The sequence below is a fragment of the Loxodonta africana genome, chromosome 1 (assembly GCF_030014295.1).
Source record: "Loxodonta africana isolate mLoxAfr1 chromosome 1, mLoxAfr1.hap2, whole genome shotgun sequence".
Lineage (NCBI taxonomy): Eukaryota > Metazoa > Chordata > Mammalia > Proboscidea > Elephantidae > Loxodonta > Loxodonta africana.
In genome coordinates this window covers 227407641-227425448 of record NC_087342.1, presented here as the reverse complement: position 1 = coordinate 227425448, position 17808 = coordinate 227407641, and the positions used below count along the sequence as shown (strand labels likewise).

Genomic DNA, 17808 nt, shown 5'->3' with positions numbered 1-17808 from the left:
CTGGCTCTGTGCACTGTCTGTAACATATTTGTCTGAGCTCTGCAAAGGAAACCTGTAATGCCAGTGACCTGGGCTGCTCGCTGAGGCTCAGGAAGGCCCAGGGCAGCCCCGGCCAGCACCTTACTACCTTCACTTTCTTCCCAAGGGCACTTTGAGGGAGAAAATGCTTTGCTGGCATCACTGCTGATTTATCTCCAGGGCCCCAGCACGTGTAGACAGTGGGTGGGGGTGCAAGCCCTTTCTGGCACATCTAGTAAAGTCACGGACTGTCTCCAGGCCAGACCTCTTGCCAGGAGCTACACTGCGATGCTCTAACTTCCTCAGCCAGCCCTGTCTCCTTCAGAGATGGCTAACACGGCTGGGGCAGGAGCCACACGGACCTATCGACGGAACCGCAAACCCTGCGTCATCACAGCTCCTTGCCTGCTCTGGATGACTGCTTTCTGTCAGGTAGCATTTGACTTAATAAAGCCGGAATAAAATCATGTAAGTGTGTAAAGCAAAATTTGATAAATGCTTAAATTATTAAAACTCCAATATTTCAAAATGCAGAATGCCATAAAAAATATACAACCATCCCATGCAAAAGACCGCAAGGATAAATGGCCTTTCATTGAACAGATTTCCTCTGTATGCAATAACGAATAGCTGAATTATCTGAATAATAATAATGATAAAAAATCCCTCTCTGTGAATATCCATTAAACTGGTTATTCCTTAGGAACACATAGATCTTCCCAGGCAGGGCACTGTGCCATCTGTTTGTTGTTGGTTATGTTTACGGCTGTGGGGTCCAAAAGAAAAGGAGAAAAATGAATACTGCTAATAGTAGGTGAAAATTTATTGTGTAGTTTCAATGCTCTGAAGTAATTTTATTTCAGTAAGCCAGACAAAACACATAATGTTACAACCCAAACACGCTAGCCAGGGGAAGAGGAAGCTTCTAGCTTGCAGGCTATTGATGGGCTTTCAACTTTTCATCTCAAAGGCACAACATCCAACTCATGGGGTAAGTGACCACCTGCTTAACATCAGGTAGGTCTCTCATTTACATAAAAACCTTCACTTTCATCAGTAGTTCCTATTTCTTCTCTTTCACAAACCTCAAAAGTACCAGGGAATGTCACTATTAGTTGGACCCCAGAAGCTCAGTAGGGTGGACACAAGGTGGCCATCTCACTATTGTTCTTGGCCTGACAAGGAAGGAGGGGCCGTTGGGGCAATCCTTGATGGTGGAGAGTCCAGAAAGGCAGCAGAAGGTGAGGAAATGGAAAACGGTTACAAGAGAGAACCCACCTCTAACACCACAGTGTTTTTCTAACGCGTCATGAAGCACTGTAGGGCACCCAAACAGCGAAGCAAAGCTCGGTACTAACTACAGGAGAGAATCCTACCCAAAGGGGTACCTGCTATTCTAATGTTGGATATAAAGCCATAGCTAATTGAAACACACAGCTTTTTCTCATTTAGAAAGCAATGCTCCTTGTCTCCAGATAGGGAACTTGAGGAGGTGGCTCTAAGAACATCTGCATAGTTTTAGACATTCTTGCTATTTCCCAGAAACTGACAGAATACTCTTACTGCACTAATCAGATGTGATTTTCTAAGAAATATTTTGAGATTATAAAGTGGATTGAAAGAACTAAGCATAATGAAAAATTTAAAACGGTTCATTAAAAAAAAACCACATAATTTCTCAATAGAGACAATCTACAAATAGTACTTATGAAGCAACTACTTCCATGTATATATTTAAAGGTCTTTTCCTAAATGAAAAAAAGTACTTCAAATGCCCTGCGACAGTTATGTGTCAACTTGGCTAGGCCATGATTCTCAGTGGTTTGGGAGACATTATGTAATCATCCTCCATTTTGTGATTTGATGTGAGCAGCCAATCAGATGGAAGCAGAGTTTCCTTGGGGGTGTGGCCTGCATTCAATATATATGGGTGTTCTGGCAAAGATCATGCTCTCTCTCTCTCTTTCTTGATCCTGCCTTGTCTCATCGTCCTGACCTCCAGTTCTTGGGACACGAGCCAGCAGCCTGCCACTTGACCTACAGATTGGGATTCACCAGCCCCCGCAATCCCGTGAGCCAGCAACCTGTTCTCTGGCCTGTAGATTTTGGGTTCATCAAGCCCTGCAACCACGTGAGTCAGGAGAAGGCTCCAGCCTGACGCCTGATCCACGGATTTTAGACTTCCAACTCTCCACAATTACGTGAGCCATTTCTTTAAAATAAATCTCTATATATTTGTGTATAGGTTTCACTGGTTTTGTTCCTCTAGAGAACCCAGCCTAAGACACCCCTTTTGTTCTGCCTTTCAATCATTTCCTCTGAAATGTAAATTTTAAATGTTTATCTCCACCACTTTAAAAATGGACAAGTATCGATTTTGCCTTGGGATCTTTCAATACTCCTAATAATGCCCAAAGATGTGTGTATACTTAGCAAATAATCTCCAATGACAACTGAAATATGTCTACATAACATACAAAAACAGAATGAATAAAAATAAGTTACATAAAATGTTATTCTCAGGTCTTAAAACAGTAAAATAGATTGAGCCAGTTTCCAAGAAGCAGAAATATAGTCTTTTTTTCTCTTTTGCCCAATAATCCGGTTCCTCGAGTTGTTTCTGCACGTTCCCTGGTGAAACCCTACAAGGAGAACGGGGGAGAGCGGGCAGCCCTGGGAAGCACAGGTTACCTGTGGAACTGTTCACCATGTTGGGTGCCATGCTGTAGGGCGGGGCCTGGGTGTTCATCAGTCCCGAGCTGTTGTTCATTGGCTGGTTGTAGGGAGAACTGGAAGCCATCAGTCCACTCTGATTCATGCTGGGAAAACTGCCTTGCCTGTGGGGAGAGGAAGCAAAGGCACACGTATACTGACCGCGCACACAGCCGTGTCCCTGGCCATTATTCTAGACATTCATTAATGCAAGGGACGGGGCTTCTACTTATGTTTGCTGAGAATAAGTTATTTCCTGGAGAGAGAGGCTGGATTCTATTGCTAGGTAGTTATTTAATACCTTGTTTAAAAATTCCAGATAATCCAAGTTCCACAAATAAATTACACGTTTTTAATCATGCTAAGTGTTCCAGGTCATTATTTATATAGAGCAACAGAAGAAAGGAGGAACTTGAAATAAGAACAGGAATTACAAAAGCAAGGAAAGTTAATTTTCTAATGTTTAATAAGATCTGACTATTAACATTTTGTAGTATCCTTGTGTCCAACCCCCCCCCCAAAAAAACCGGAAGTCAAGAAATGGAAAACAAATGGGCAGAGTGGGAACGCTATTTTTAAAAAAGCCTAAATTTTCTGATATGATAAATACAAAAGAAAGTATTTCCAAAAAATACAGCTGATTTCCCTATTTCAAAATGACAAAATAAACATCAGAACTGTGCTCGTTTCAGGGAGGGATTTTCTGTTGCAGGAGAAGGTTACTTTAGATTATCTTGTACATGTCCCTAATATGCTCTGAGGCGTCCGCTCCCCCAAAGCCCCCAGACTGGTTCTAAGGGTACAGGCTCATAAAGTCATCTTTTGGCGCCAAGTTAGTTTCGTCCTGCGCTTTGTGAAAGACATACTTTTCCTCATTCTTACAAAGAAGAAAAGGGAACTCTTTGATCTGAAGGAGACAGCTGTCAGGCAATGTCATTTCTCTAACCTCTGGTAATGAGGCTGGGGAGGGACGAGGGATTTAAGCTGCAGAGTGCTTTAATTCTCGGGGGGAGGGTATGGGAGGGTTACGAAGCAAAAAGAAAGATGATGACAATGAGGTAAAAACTTTCAAAGATTCTAGCATCGTACTCGAGCTTTTCTTATGTAAATAGCATACCTTTAAAAACACTTTTCAAAGTTTGGGCTAGTAATGTTTTATCTTAGGAGTTAAGCTAATGAGAGAGGTGGAAATCCACAGATAATTGGCTTATCTGTTACAAATTCATTATGATTTCAACCCTCTCTCCTACCGTTAAACTATCCCTTGCTGACTCTTAGTGCACAGTTTAACAATGACAGCAAAAAAATGGAAAGATTCTTTGAAAGATGAACAAAAATCATTAAAAAACAAAATGAGACAACAATACACTGTTCCTTTTGTGTAGTTATTTTCAGTGGACTTAAGTTGCTGGACTGTAGAAAAAGTTCAAACACGGACCATTTGAAAAATCAAAGTATCAAAGGTTTGAGTATTTATTTTATTTAAGACAAGCCATTAAAAAAAATTCTGTACAAAGGAACGCTCAGCGATGGCTTGGAGAACTTTCTCTCAGAGGCTGAGAGGGTAACGGTGTGAGGCTGACTCTGGGAGAAACAAGTGCTACTTCAGACTTCAATTCTCGGCCAACCCAGACTTCTCTCTGGGCAGCCACAGCACCAGGATCACAGCCACCACTGCAGTTCATTAAGGATGGAGCTGAGTCCTCCAAGGGCTTCTTTCCGATTAACCTCTACGTCACCAAACACTTAAAAACGTGTTGCACGGTACCTAGAAACATATTCCTATATGCTTAGGGTCTTAGCATCATCATGGAGAGTGCTGGCGTTGACTCAAATATCCTAGGTTTCCTTCTGAAGTGCTTTCATTCACACAGCACTCTAGGATTTATGGAACTGTCTCAGAAGAAAGCAAGTGGCATGTGTTGGAGCTGTTCTCCTATCTTCTTCGCAGATAAACCACACGAGAGCAGCCTTAACTTAGGGACGGTCTGTGTTTTCTGGAAGCCTGCTTCTGTCAGTGAATGGGAACTCACAGCCAGCCTCCACCCATTCAGGCAGATCCAGTTTGGATGATGCCCCCTGCTCTGGGAAGGCTTTTCTGCTCCCCCACCTTCTCCCCTTCACGACAGTGTCTCTTGTGTACTGAAATAATGCATGTGTGTACCTTGGCTCTGGTAGGTGTGCAAGCCTCCTGAGAGGAGGGTCTGAGCCTAATCAAGCCTTGTGTCTCTGCAAGTGCCTTGGACATGAATTAGTAGAAACGATCCATTAGATAAATGAATAGAGAACATTTTCATCATTGTAAAAAGGCAATATGAAGGAGAGCCACCATTTCAATTGTCTACTAAATTGAGTTTCACATGCAGAGTAACTAACATGTACATGAAACTCACAGTTCCTCAAACACACTGTTTATACTAAGGCAAAAAGAGAACCAAGATATAAAAACACACCAGGCAGATGATTAAATGAAATGACCTTAAAGGGCCCACTCAACCTTCATGTATGATTTTCCCCAAGTCAGCACTGTCCCTCTCCAACCACTGTAAGATGATGTAGGTGTGCATTACAGAGGTTTACAAAGTGCCCTTCGCATAACAACACATTAAAGATAGACGGCACTGAAAGGTCCTGCGTTACAGTGGTCCTCAATTAAACTATGGTGAGCTATGGCTGCTAATCAAAAGGTCAGCAGTTCGAATCCACCAGCCGCTCCTTGGAAGCCCTATGGGGCAGTTCTACCCTGTCCTATCGGGTCGCTATGAATAGGATTTGACTCGATGGTAATGGGTTTTGTTTTGGGGTAGTTTTAAAAGTCTGGGTAAAAAGCCAGGCAGTCAGGAGACCTCTGTTCTGGTCTTGACTCTGCCACCAGCCACATATTCTACTGTCTCTGGGGGTCCAGGAGCAAGTCACTTCTGCTCTCGAGGCCTCAGTTTTTACCTCTAAACGTGGAGGGGCTGATAACGCTAATAACATTAGTAATTTATTAAGTATGTACAAATATGCCCAGTGTGATTTCTAGGCACTTCACAGTTAATTTTTAAAATTCCCAGAGAAAGGTAGGTAGAATAATGTTCTTATACAAATAAAGAAAATAAGGCTCAGAGAGGTTAAGTAACTTGCCTGAAGTCACACAGCTAGTAAGTGGCAGAACCAGAATTCCCCAAAGCTGCTTTCGGTCTAGGATACTACTTTTTTCACTGCTGACATCTGATGAGACAGAGTATAACGGCATAGGGCAGTGTTATTATATGATACCTTTCTGTGTGGCTAGTGTATGAATCTTCAGTTGTCAAAAGCTGACCAATCAGAGTCTGCTTTGCTCAGCATCCTGGTGGGGCTTCCTTGAGGTGGCAGCAGGGGGAGGAGTGGGCATGGTGGCGGTGGGAGAGAATAAAAGTCAGGGACACTTGCTTCCAGGAAGGGGTTTTACCCTGCATGCTGTAGGCCTCCTGAGGATGCAAGGAGAGAAGCAGCAGAAAGGGACAGAAGTCTTCCCAGGAACGCAGGAGACATGTGGCCAGCAGTCATGTAGTAGCTGGCCACCTGCCTAAATGGGGAAGAGACTTTCCCCAACTTTTTCATCATCAAAGAAGAAACTCTTATTAATTACTGCTTTGGAAAGTACTACCAAGTCTATCATCATTTTGAGCAAGCAAGATGGGCAGCACCACCATCATCATCATCATCATCATAATAAAGGGCTTTCAGTGCACTCTGCTGCCTTTTGGAAATTGAGACAATTTGCCTTCTGGACAGAAACATAAGACAGCCACCTCTCTGACCCACCCAAGCACATGAAGGCTTCTCCTGGTATCGCTAATGTAAGAGGATCACTGAGGTGCACATTTATTTGTCTGGGCTGCTTACATGGCTAGGACCAGCCACCTACACTGGAGGTGAAGGGCCGAGTCCCTTCGCAAAGGTTGGTGAACTCTCAGAGGCAGCACCCACTGGCCGCCAAGTCCCCTTCTGACCACAGCAGCACTCGGAATGATCCAGACGGAGCCAGGAAAGTGAAGACGTAAATCACCATTTTCTTTTTTTCAAAAGGAAACCACAACAAAACAAAAAGCAAAACTGGCAAAGGCACACTGAAATGACGGGAACATTTAAAATGTAAAACCTACCAAAACACAAGGTGCACCTGGAAAAGCAGTGTCCTACCTTGACCTTGGCTCTGTGAATCACTGGGCTATCACTCCTAATGGGCCTACAGGCTGAGGCAGTTTTTGTTACAAATTATGACCTGATTTCTACAATGGCTACGGCAACGAATGCCCAGGCTCCTCTCGGGGGTAATCTGATGAACATTTTAGAATAATGTTTTCTTGTTGTTATGCTGACATACTGCTGAGGTGGCCACTGGACCGCACACTGTGAAATGATGAAGCCAACTGCATCACAAACCCCAGGGCACTGACGACACTGCCTGCACTCATCTGCGCCACATCCACAGCAGGGCAGCACTTCCTGTGCCTGTCACACATCAGAGTGTGACCTGGGATTTGTCACTTAAACACACTGACCCACAGGATATCCAAGAGAATTTACCTTTTTATATAAACGTACCTTTTCTATGAATGTATATTGGTCTTTAATTATAATTATTTTCATAATGAAATGTGCAAAGACCCGGAATTAGAAAACCAAAAGGAAAGAACACACTGGGTATTTCTCAAGCTGAAAAAACTGAAGAAAAAATTCAGGCCTTGAGTTGCAATACTGAAGGATTCTATGGGCAACTTATTGAATCATGCAGGAAGCATCAAAAGAAGATAGAAGAATACAGAGTCACTGTACCAAAAAGAATTGGTCAACATTCAACCACTTCAGGAGGCAGCATATGATCAGGAACCGATGGTACTGAAGGAAGAAGTCCAAGCTGCACTTGAAGGTATCGGCAAAAAACAAGGCTCCAGGAATTGATGGAATACCAATTGAGATGTTTCAACAAACGGATGCAGCACTGGAGGTGCTCACTTATCTATGCAAAGAAATTCGGAGGACAACTACCTGGCCAACCAGCTGGAAGAGATTCATATTTGTGCCCATTCCAAAGGAAAGTGATCCAATGGAATGCAGAGCAATATTAATATCACACACAAGTAAACTTTTCCTGAAGATAATTCAAAAATGGTTGCAGCAGTACATCCACAGGGAACTGCCAGAAATTCAAGATGGATTCAGAGAGAACATCACTGCTGATGTCAGATGGATCTTGGCTGAAAGCTGAGGATACCAGAGAGATGTTTACCTGTGTTTTATTAACTATGTAAAGGCATTGGACTGCGTGGATCATACCAAATTATGGATAACACTGTGAAGAGTGGGAATTCCAGAACACTTAAGTGTGCTCATGAGCAACCAGCAGTACATAGACCAAGAGGCAGTCATTCAACCAGAACAAGGGGATACTGCGTGGTTTAAAGTCAAGGAAAGGTGCGCCTCAGGGTTGTATCATTTCACCATACTTATTCAGTCTGCATGCTGAGCAAATAATCTGAGAGGCTGGACTATGTGAAGAGGAATTAGGATTGGAGGAAGACTCGTTAACAAGCTGCTATATGCAGATGACACAACCTTGTTTGCTGAAAGCAGAAAGGACATGAAGCACTTACTGATGAAGATGAAAGACTGCAGCCTTCAGTACTGATTACGCCTCTATATAAAGAAAACAAAAACTGTCACAACTGACCAATAAGTGACATCATGATAAATGGAGGAAATACTGAAGTTACCAAGGATTTCATTTCACTTGGATCTACAATCAACAGCCATGGAAGCAACAGTCAAGAAATCAAAGAATGCATTGCAACGGGCAAATCTGCTGCAAAAGACCTCTTTAAAGTGTTGAAAAGCAAAGATGTCACTTTAAGGAATAAGGTGCACTTGACCCAAACCATGGTGTTTTCAAAGTCTGATGCATGTGAAGGTGGATAATGAATAAGGAAGACAGAAGAAGAATTGATACCTTTGAATTATGATGTTGGCGAAGAACACTGAATGTAACATGGTCTGCCAGAAGAACGAAAAAAAATCTGTCTTGTAAGAAGTATAGCCACAATGGTCTTAGAAGCGAGGATGGTGAGACTTTGCCCCCTGTACTTTGGACATGTTGGCAGAAGGGATCAGTTCCTGGAGAAGGACATGGTGCTTGTTTAAGTACAGGATCAGAGAAAAAAGAGGAAGACCCTCAACGACGAGATAGATTCACATAGTGGCTGCAACGATGGGCTCAAGCATAGCAATGATTGTGAAGATGGCACATGACCAGGCAGTGTTTCATTCTGTTGTACACAGGGTCACTAGGAGTTGGAACCGACTCGATGGCGCCTAACAACTACACACTTACTTGCTAACATAGGGCTGGCTTTGGACAAACAAAGAGAGGCAAATACCAATTTTAAAGCTATCATCTCCAACGGTTTGATGTGAAAGCAGAAAGGGAACCAGGGCTTTCTGTTACAGTTTGAATTTGGCAGTTAAAAACATTAGTATGAAATCCTATGGCATACCCACACATTTCTAAATATCTTGCTTTTAAATCAACTACAGTAAAATTTAAAATAAAGTCCCTGTATGATTTTGGTGCTTTAATGAAGAGTAGTTAGGCCTTACTGTTTTAGCAAACTACACTATTTTTTCTCAACAGTGCTAGATGGGGAAGTGGAAGATACGCATCTTGAAAATAAATGGGTTTCTGATACAGCTCTTTGGAGAAGGGTACGGACAGACAGAAGAAGTGCTGGGGGGTAGAGACCACATGAGTGAAGCCACCTGACGAAGTCCTAGCAGCACAGATACATAGACAGAGGTTCTACTCCGAAGATTTCCATCACAGCCCCAGCAAATACCATTCTTATTGTTGTTAGGTGCTGTCAAATTGGCTCCGACTCATAGGGACCCCATGTACAACAGAATGAAACACTGTCCGATCCTGCGGCAGCCTCGCAATTGTTGCTATGGTTGAGCCCTCTGTTGCAGCCACTGTGCCACTCCATTTCATTGAGGGTCTTCCTCTTTTTTGCTGACCTTCTACTTTACCAAGCATGATGTCCTTCTCCAGGGACTGATCCCTCTTGATAACATGTCCAAAGTATGTGAGACATAGTCTCGCCAACCTTGCTTTTAAGGGGCATTCTGGTTGTACTTCTTCCAAGACAGATTTGTTCATAGTTTTGGGAGTCCATGGTATAGTCAATATTTTTCGCCGACACCATAATTCAAAGGCGTCAATTCTTCTTTGGTCTTCCTTATTCATTGTCCAGCTTTCGCATGCATATGAGGTGACTGAAAACACCACGGCTTGGGTCAGGCGCACCTTAGTCCTCAAGGTGACATCCCCTTGGTCTTTTGCAGCTGATTTGCCCAATGCAATGCGTCTTCTGATTTCTTGATTTCTTGACTGCTGCTTCCATGGTGTTGACTGTGGTTCCAAGTAATTTGAAATTCTTGACAACCTTGATCTTTTCTCTGTTTATCATGATGTTGCGTATTGGTCCAGTTGTGAGAATTTTTGTTTTCTTTATGTTGACGTGTAATCTATACAGAAGCCTGTGGTCTTTGATTTTTATCAGTAAGTGCATTAAGTCCTCTTCACTGTCAGCAAGCAAGGTTGTGTCATCTGCATAATGCATTCTTGAGTAATGTTCAGAATGAACTTGTTGGCAATGCTTCATGGGAAACTGAGCACAACAGCAAATAACATCTCTTTATATGGACTGTCGCTTTGATGTAGTTTGAGTTATTAAGCCAGAAAAGATTGCTTAACACTGAAACTGGGGCAGTTTATCACTTAAACCCAACAGTTTTCAGAATCAGGGACTCGAAACCTTGAAAAGCCCCGATTACAGCAGAATTTCCTTGTCAGTGTGTTACTTCCTTTCCTCGGTGCTCAAATTGTGTATAAAACATCACACAGAATGCCCAGGTTGAAATGTTTTATAAACAGAAACTATTTTCACATGTGTATCCAATAATGTTGAGGAAACTCTTCCATGGGAGTACCAAGGAGGAGAAATCATGTCTAGGTTCTTGAAATCTAATATCTGAAGAGGAGAAAACGTTCTCTCTCCCCCAAAACAACAAAATCAAAACAGAATACAAAGATGCCCAAGCCCAGGTCAATTTTTTGGCATGACTAATCAATCACCGTGCTTCTAACAGCAACTCCATCAGCAATCCTCATGGCAAAATAACGTTATAATTTCAAGAAGCCAGTGATCTTGCTAGGAATCCACCCCAGGATGGGAAAGTGGCATTTGTATTATTAAACCAAAGACAAAGAACAAACAGAAGTGCCACTGATTTAAAAAGGCTAAAAAAACCCCATTGCTGTCAAATTGATTTCAACTCGTAGCGACCAGGAAACTCTGGTGGCGTAGTGGTTAAGTGCTACGGCTGCTAGCCAAGAGGTCAGCAGTTCGAATCCTCTAGGCGCTCCTTGGAAACCCTATGGGGCAGTTCTACTCTGTTCTATACAGTCGCAATGACTCAGAATCGACTTGACGGCTGTGGGTTTTCATAGCGGCCCTAGAGGACAGAGTAGAACTTCGCTATAGGGTTTTTACTTAGGGGGACCTTCTAGAAACAACTAAACAATCAGAAATTCCTTCCATTCATTTGATAGTTAGAAACATCTGGTGCTTTAAGATACATATGGAGTATGGGAGGGGAAAAGGGAAGGAAGAGCACAATAATAGGGCAAAATAAATAAACAAACATCAAGTAAGCAGACAGGCATGTGCAGAACTGCAGCCACGCCACGTGGCATGAAGAAGCGGTATCTGGGTGGTATGACTGCGTGACAAGGGAAAATGCCCTGGTCTGGGGGCGGGGGGGGGGAGGTCAGGGAAAGTCCCCTGAGCACAGTGTGGATTCCCTCTAATGGGTCACATGAGAATGAATTAGGTGAAGGGGAGAGGACAGACAGACGGCAATCACAAGGGCCCTGCAAGAACAGGGGCGCTGGTAGAAAGCAAGGTGGACACTGTGAGAAAAGGGGGTGGAGAGGGAGGTTAGGGTCAGGTTGTGCAAGGCTTAGTGTTCTAGAAGGTGTTGTCTTTATCCACAAAGAAACAGGAATAAGACAAATGGTTTTTAAGCAGCAGGAATGGCATAAAGAGATGCACATTTCACCAGGTTAAGAGATGGTGAGCCTTGGAACAAGGTGGTCAGAAGCAAGAAAGAGAGCTGAGCAATATCTTGGAGTTAAACTGACTTTGTGATGAGTTAGGGATTTCATCTAGAAGGACAGGTAGTGCTGAGATGTCTCCTAGGTGTTGCCTGCACAAGAGGACTGAGGATGGATGGGCTCATCACTGGACTGGAAAACACCAGTGGAGCTCATGAGTTTTGCTTTGGACATGTTGAGTTTGACATGTCTGTGAGACATCCAAGAGACCGTGTGTCCCAGGCAGCTGGGTACACAAATCTGGAGAGGAGAGTGTTTGAGTCATTTCATTCCTCTTTTGTCCCTAAGCAAGAAGGCCCTTTCTTTACAACACCTCTTGGGCAGAGGGCTGGCCAGTCTCTTCTCTAAGATCGTCCCTTGCTAGTGGACGTGATCTCTTTTCAAGGCAGCCTGGTCAGTAAGGGAAAGCTTAAATGTGTATAACTCCAACAGAAAAGCTGGAGGGTCAACCAAGAGTTCTTTTCCGGCTATAAAAAAATAACCCCTAAGCCCTCTGGTAACTAATAAACATTTGCTTTGTTTTGTTCCTTTAAGCATGGGCAAAGGAGGATGTTATTTCTCCACAGTGCTAGGATAGAGACCCTTTCAGCGGAGAAGTAGCAGTACGTAACTGTTAGCATATTCTTGAGGACGGTCTCTTCATTGGCTTCACCTTCACTCGTCAGAGGGGATCTCTCCTGGCAGGTCTCCGCCATGTGGGCATGTCTTTGGGCCTTTGTAACGTGTACCACCCATACAGCCTCTGTTTCCAAAGCCTCTCTCCCATTTGTTTCCACTTTTCTTCAAAGAGCTGTCTTTCTACCTGTGCGTCTTCGTGATAATCCTTCCACACTGCATATTCCATCCTGGATTTCAGAAAAGGCTCTGGCTTCAGAAACATTTTTTCCATTTTTCTCTGAGGGTTCCAACCCGTTAGCAGCTCTGGTTCTGGCAGTCTCTACTAAAACAGCACCCACTGTGCAATTTAAAGATTCACTTCCTCCTTTGGGCCTCAACACAGATACCTGGTTTTAGTTGTTCCCAAAGCGGCCTGCTGAGCCTTACCGTCCCTCTCAAAGCAACCAGGAGAACAAATAGAGCTCAAGGGTTTTGAAGCGAGAGCCTTTCTTGTCAGGGTGTGAAGATAGTGTAAAAACAGCATCTGGCTGCTAGAATTTTGGTAATTGATAATGAAGAATGTTCTCTTCGCTCTCAACGTTGATGTTGGTTTGGTAAGCCTATCCTACTAATATGTACTGTTCACTGGCAAACATACAAAAATGAACCAAAGATCTCCTTCCTAAAGAGATACAACTCAAAGACCTCCCTTTTGGCCCTTCCTTCCCTTAGATTTCCAGCTCACAGGCTCCCTCAGTGTAGGTGCTGGTGGCACCCAGAGGGGGCAGCAGTGCTCTCAAGCCCTGCCTTTCCCGCGGGAGGGGCTCCAGGGCCTGTGAGTGCTGGTGTGGAGCACCACACTGGTCTGTCAAGGTGCAGACAGCACGGGTCCTGGCTCTGGTACAAAGGAGACCAGCAGGGCCTCATGAAAAGAAAAATTAATTGCCCCGATGATCTCAAGGAAGAGAAGTGGCCCTTCCTAACTGCACTGTATGTTTTAAAGATCTTTACTTTAAAAGCTTATCTGGAGATCATAACACCATTAACAAAAGACTTCAATCAATGTTCAGTGAGGGCGATTCCTTTTCAGTGACCACCTTTTACCTGGGACATGTCCATCTTGGATAGGCAGTATAAGAGAGCATGAACAGATCATCTGAACGTGGTGTGCTGCTTAGCAGGTACCAAAGCACAGCAAGGGGAGTATGGCAAGGGGACCGCACAGTCTTGGGCAGTGAGAGCACACTGGCCTGACAGATTCTGAGGAGTTAAATAACAATCATGACACGTAATCTGAGTGGTATTTTGGAGTGAGATTGTTAAGAGTGCCTACATCTCATAAGAATTCACATATCTCTTGTACCTCCACGCGCCAGTCTGTTCGCTTAAAAATAAATTAATTTGGGTCCTGGGCTCTTACCCCATGCACTTTGCCACAGCAGTGTCTTGAAAAACCCTCCTACAAAGGATGCAGTTAAACACGCCTAGGGCGACAGGGGCCATGTCAATGCAGTCATTTCTAATTTTTAAAAAACCCTTCTACTCTGCAACACATATGGGATGTCAACTGGTTTGGGTTTTAAATTCTTACAACTCTCCTGAGCTAAAAGGCCTGGGCCACAAAGCTATTTAATTTGTTAAAGCAAAACAGTTTTCAAAATTAGGGTACAAAATGTTGCAGGGAAGGCCTGGAAGCTGAGCCAAAGTCTAATTCTTTCTGTGTTCACCAGCTGCTCTGCCCCTGAGAAGTCAGAAAGCCTTGCGTAGGCAGGGAGAGGATTCAGACAAGTTCTTACCTGGCAGGTATTTTATCAACCAAAGGTAATCTAGTCAGAGGTAACTTCCAAAAAGAGAGGGACAACACCTTACAGGTTGACAGCTTTGCTTTTTTTTTTTTTACACACACGTATAATGGCAGAAGTGGAGTTCAAAATAAGAATGAAGACCAATACTGAAGAGGAAACTTAGAGACCTGCTTCCCATAGTCCTTCCTATCACACAAACCAAGACGCTGTGTGAGCGGTTGAAAAGAATAGAGCTTCTTACCTATGATCTTTACAAGCTTACCCATGGTATTTCTAAACCCCAACTGGGGTACACCAAGACAGGGACCATATCATCATTACCACTGGTACACCTTTCCTGCTGCCTTCCGGCCCAAACTCTGCTAAGGTCACCAGGTTTCAGGGCTGAGAGAAACTTGACAGCCTAAGAGTCTGTTTGGTGGACAATGCAGGCGAATGCCATAACCCAGAAGATACGGGATGCCAATAATCCCAGATGTTGGAACTTGGCATAATTGGGATTTGCTGTGCTGTGTTGCTGGTTCTAGATTGATCTCTCAGTTTGCCTGGTGTGAATGTTTGGGTATACGCGGTCAGCGAGGTTAGAAGTGCGGCAAGGGGCCTGGACAAGTAACCAGGGGCACACGCTCCACTGATGGCAGGTTCATCTGGTTAACAAGAACCTTAACCCAATGTACATCTCACTGTGAGTTGCCGTGGCGGCAGCATCCAGCTGTGAGAGGCTCTGACTGGAACAGGGGCAAGGAGATTCTGTGTTAAGGAGGCAGGTGTAGGTGTGGTGGGGCCACATGAGACATCTCAGAGTCTGAGGAGGATACTGATGTCTAGACCAATCAGGCGTGCACAAACATCAGTGTCTCCTACTTCTATCCCGCAGCCCCAGCTCTGTCCACCAGGAAGCAGGTGTAAACACCAGGTATCTGAATATGCACTTCCCTGGCTCTCCCTCTGGGCTTTCATTAGGACCCTTCAGTGGGAGGAACTCCCAAGCCAATCCCACGCACGCTGGCTTTGCCATCAGAACCACCTGCGATGTACGATGACACAGGCTCAGGAGCCCACCCCTCCTGCGGCCTGGGGAAGGTCTGCGCATGTTTAAGAATCTCCCTAGCCGATAACCCTCTGGCATTTAGGGAACTTCATAGACTCCAGCCCATTAAAGATTTGCTGCACATTTCATACTTGGACTTCTTGGTCTCATGAAAATTAAAAAAATCTCTCTTGGTCTTTTTAAAATTAGTGTTTTACTAGTTTTTGATTTGGAGACTCATAAATGTACTGTATGGCTTCTGTAATAATTCTATAACTCTGAGATGTTTGATTGAAATGAAATCATAACCTTAAAAGACCAACATAATAAAAAAAATTCTACATTTTGAAGAGAAAAGGGGGTTAAAAATTAGAGCACAGTATTTAGATGATAATACAAAGGCTTACATATAACTTCTGAAATAAAAAATCTGTTTAAGCTTTTGAAATCTTTTCTCTTTGTCTTTCAGCAACATGACTTTTCAAATCATAGCTCTTATTTTAAAACCTAATTGTCCAAAATCCAGAGGGCTAGGTTCTCAGTCTGTACCAAGCACTCGGGGCTCTGCAGGCCTGTGGACGCACTGTGACTGGGGCCGGCACACGCGGACATTTCCTGCCCCTGCCCTGACATTTTAACGCATTGTCTCCATTTCCACACCAGTGGCTTCCAGACCATCAGCGGGGTTGCGTCATACAGGCTCGGGAAGAAAATAATACAGAAAAAGTGCCTTGCTGGCAAACGGCAACACGGGATATGAATTATAAATACACCTCACTCAGGAACAGTTGCTGGGAGGTGTGTGTGTATGGGATATGCATGTGAGGCGTAGGTATGAGGAACTCCGTTTAGCCAGAAAGACAAATTCATTTGTATCTGTAAATGAATCTAGTTGTTTCCGAGCAAGGGAAGTCTGCTGCTCATATGGTCTTAACCAAAAAACCCACCGCCATTGAGTTGATTCTGACTCATAGCAACCCTAAAGGTCAGAGTAGAACTGCTCCGTAGGGTTTCCAAGGCTGTAAATCTTTATGGAAGCAGATTGCCACATCTTTCTCCCATGAAGCAGCTGGTAGGTTCGAACTGCCGACCTTTGGGTTAGCAGCCGAGTACTCTAACCATTGTGCCCCCAGGGCTCCTTCCATATTGTCTTAGGAAGCATTCAACTATGTCAATAACAGTCTAGTTGGGCTCTACCAATCAACCTACCTTATGGCTAACACTTCACGGAATCCATCCACCTGAAGAGAGGGGCTTAGACTAAAAAACATTTTTACCCTAATTTCAGTGACTCTAGTTTATGGTATGACATAAATACTAACACGTAGGTCTACAGACGCATGTTTGTGATATTCGGTATAAAAACTCCCTTCTGGGCGAAAGGAATAAGACTTTTCAAATGGACTTACTTTTCCCAATATTTTTAGAACTAAGAAGTCAGAGAGTTATCCTTCTTCAGACATTCAGTTAGGCTTTGGGGAGTGTTTTGGGGACAGCAAAAGAATGGTATCTCTTGTCTTGGTACTGCCTATGTGTACGCATTTACCCGTGTAAATAACGTCAACTTCCATTTTCACTTTTCTATGGCTCAGAATTCTTACTTTAACAGTGACACTCCATTCACAAGGATGGAAAATGCTAAAGCTATATTGGTACGGACAATCAAAGGGTAAAAAGGGCCAGAAATTCAAATCCATCCATGTGGCAGTAAGTAAACTCTTGCTTCATCTCACAAGGTGTTTAGTTCCAGAAACCAGCTACCTATGCTGTACATGAAGTCCAACCAGGAATGTGCACAGCAGCCATTTCCTTTAGGGCCACCAAGGGCAACTGAGTAAGACAGAAGAAGAAAATCCAGACCATCAGCTTAAGAGGTGGAATCTAGACTAAGACACTGATTAACATGTGGCTTCTAATAGGATTGCCTGTAGACATGAGTGAGAAGAAAAAGGAAGAGATGGAAAAAAAAAAAAAGGGAACGAGTGTAAAGATGGCACTCTGTAGAAGGAAGAGCTGCCGGGCAGAAGGACTAGCTCTGCTCTGCCTTGTCTGGAACTCACGGAACGGGCCTGAATGGGCCACCAGATGGGTCTTAGTTCCCTAAACCAGATAATCAAGGAGTGGAGACTGGATGGCTTCTGGGACCCTCTCATCAGCTCTAAGGGTCTATCCTTCTATAACTGAAACTCTGTACCTTCTTGGACCCCATTCTTATAAAAACAATATTACCTGGGAAGTCTGTGAACCCTGGTGGTGCAGTAGTTAAGCTCCTGATTGCTAACCAAAAGGTCAGCAGTTCGAACCCAACAGCAGCTCCATGGGAAAGGTGTGGCAGTTTGCTTCTGTAGTGATTATAGCCTTGGAAATCCTATGGGGCAGTTCTTCTCTGTCCTATAGGGTTGCCACGAGTCAGAATTTACTGGATGCAACAGTCTGGTTGTTTTTTT

At 43.7% G+C, this 17808-nt stretch overlaps 1 protein-coding gene across 9 annotated transcripts in view; it reads right to left on the bottom strand.

Annotated features, from left to right (window-relative positions):
* Positions 1–17808, bottom strand: part of ARID1B (AT-rich interaction domain 1B) — a 500120-nt gene that overhangs the window by 41428 nt on the left and 440884 nt on the right. For all 9 annotated transcript variants that reach the window (XM_064292621.1, XM_064292627.1, XM_064292638.1 and 6 more), the window contains one exon: positions 2710–2855. In XM_064292621.1, the coding sequence (XP_064148691.1) occupies positions 2710–2855 (146 nt within the window). The remainder of the gene's footprint in view (positions 1–2709; positions 2856–17808) is intronic.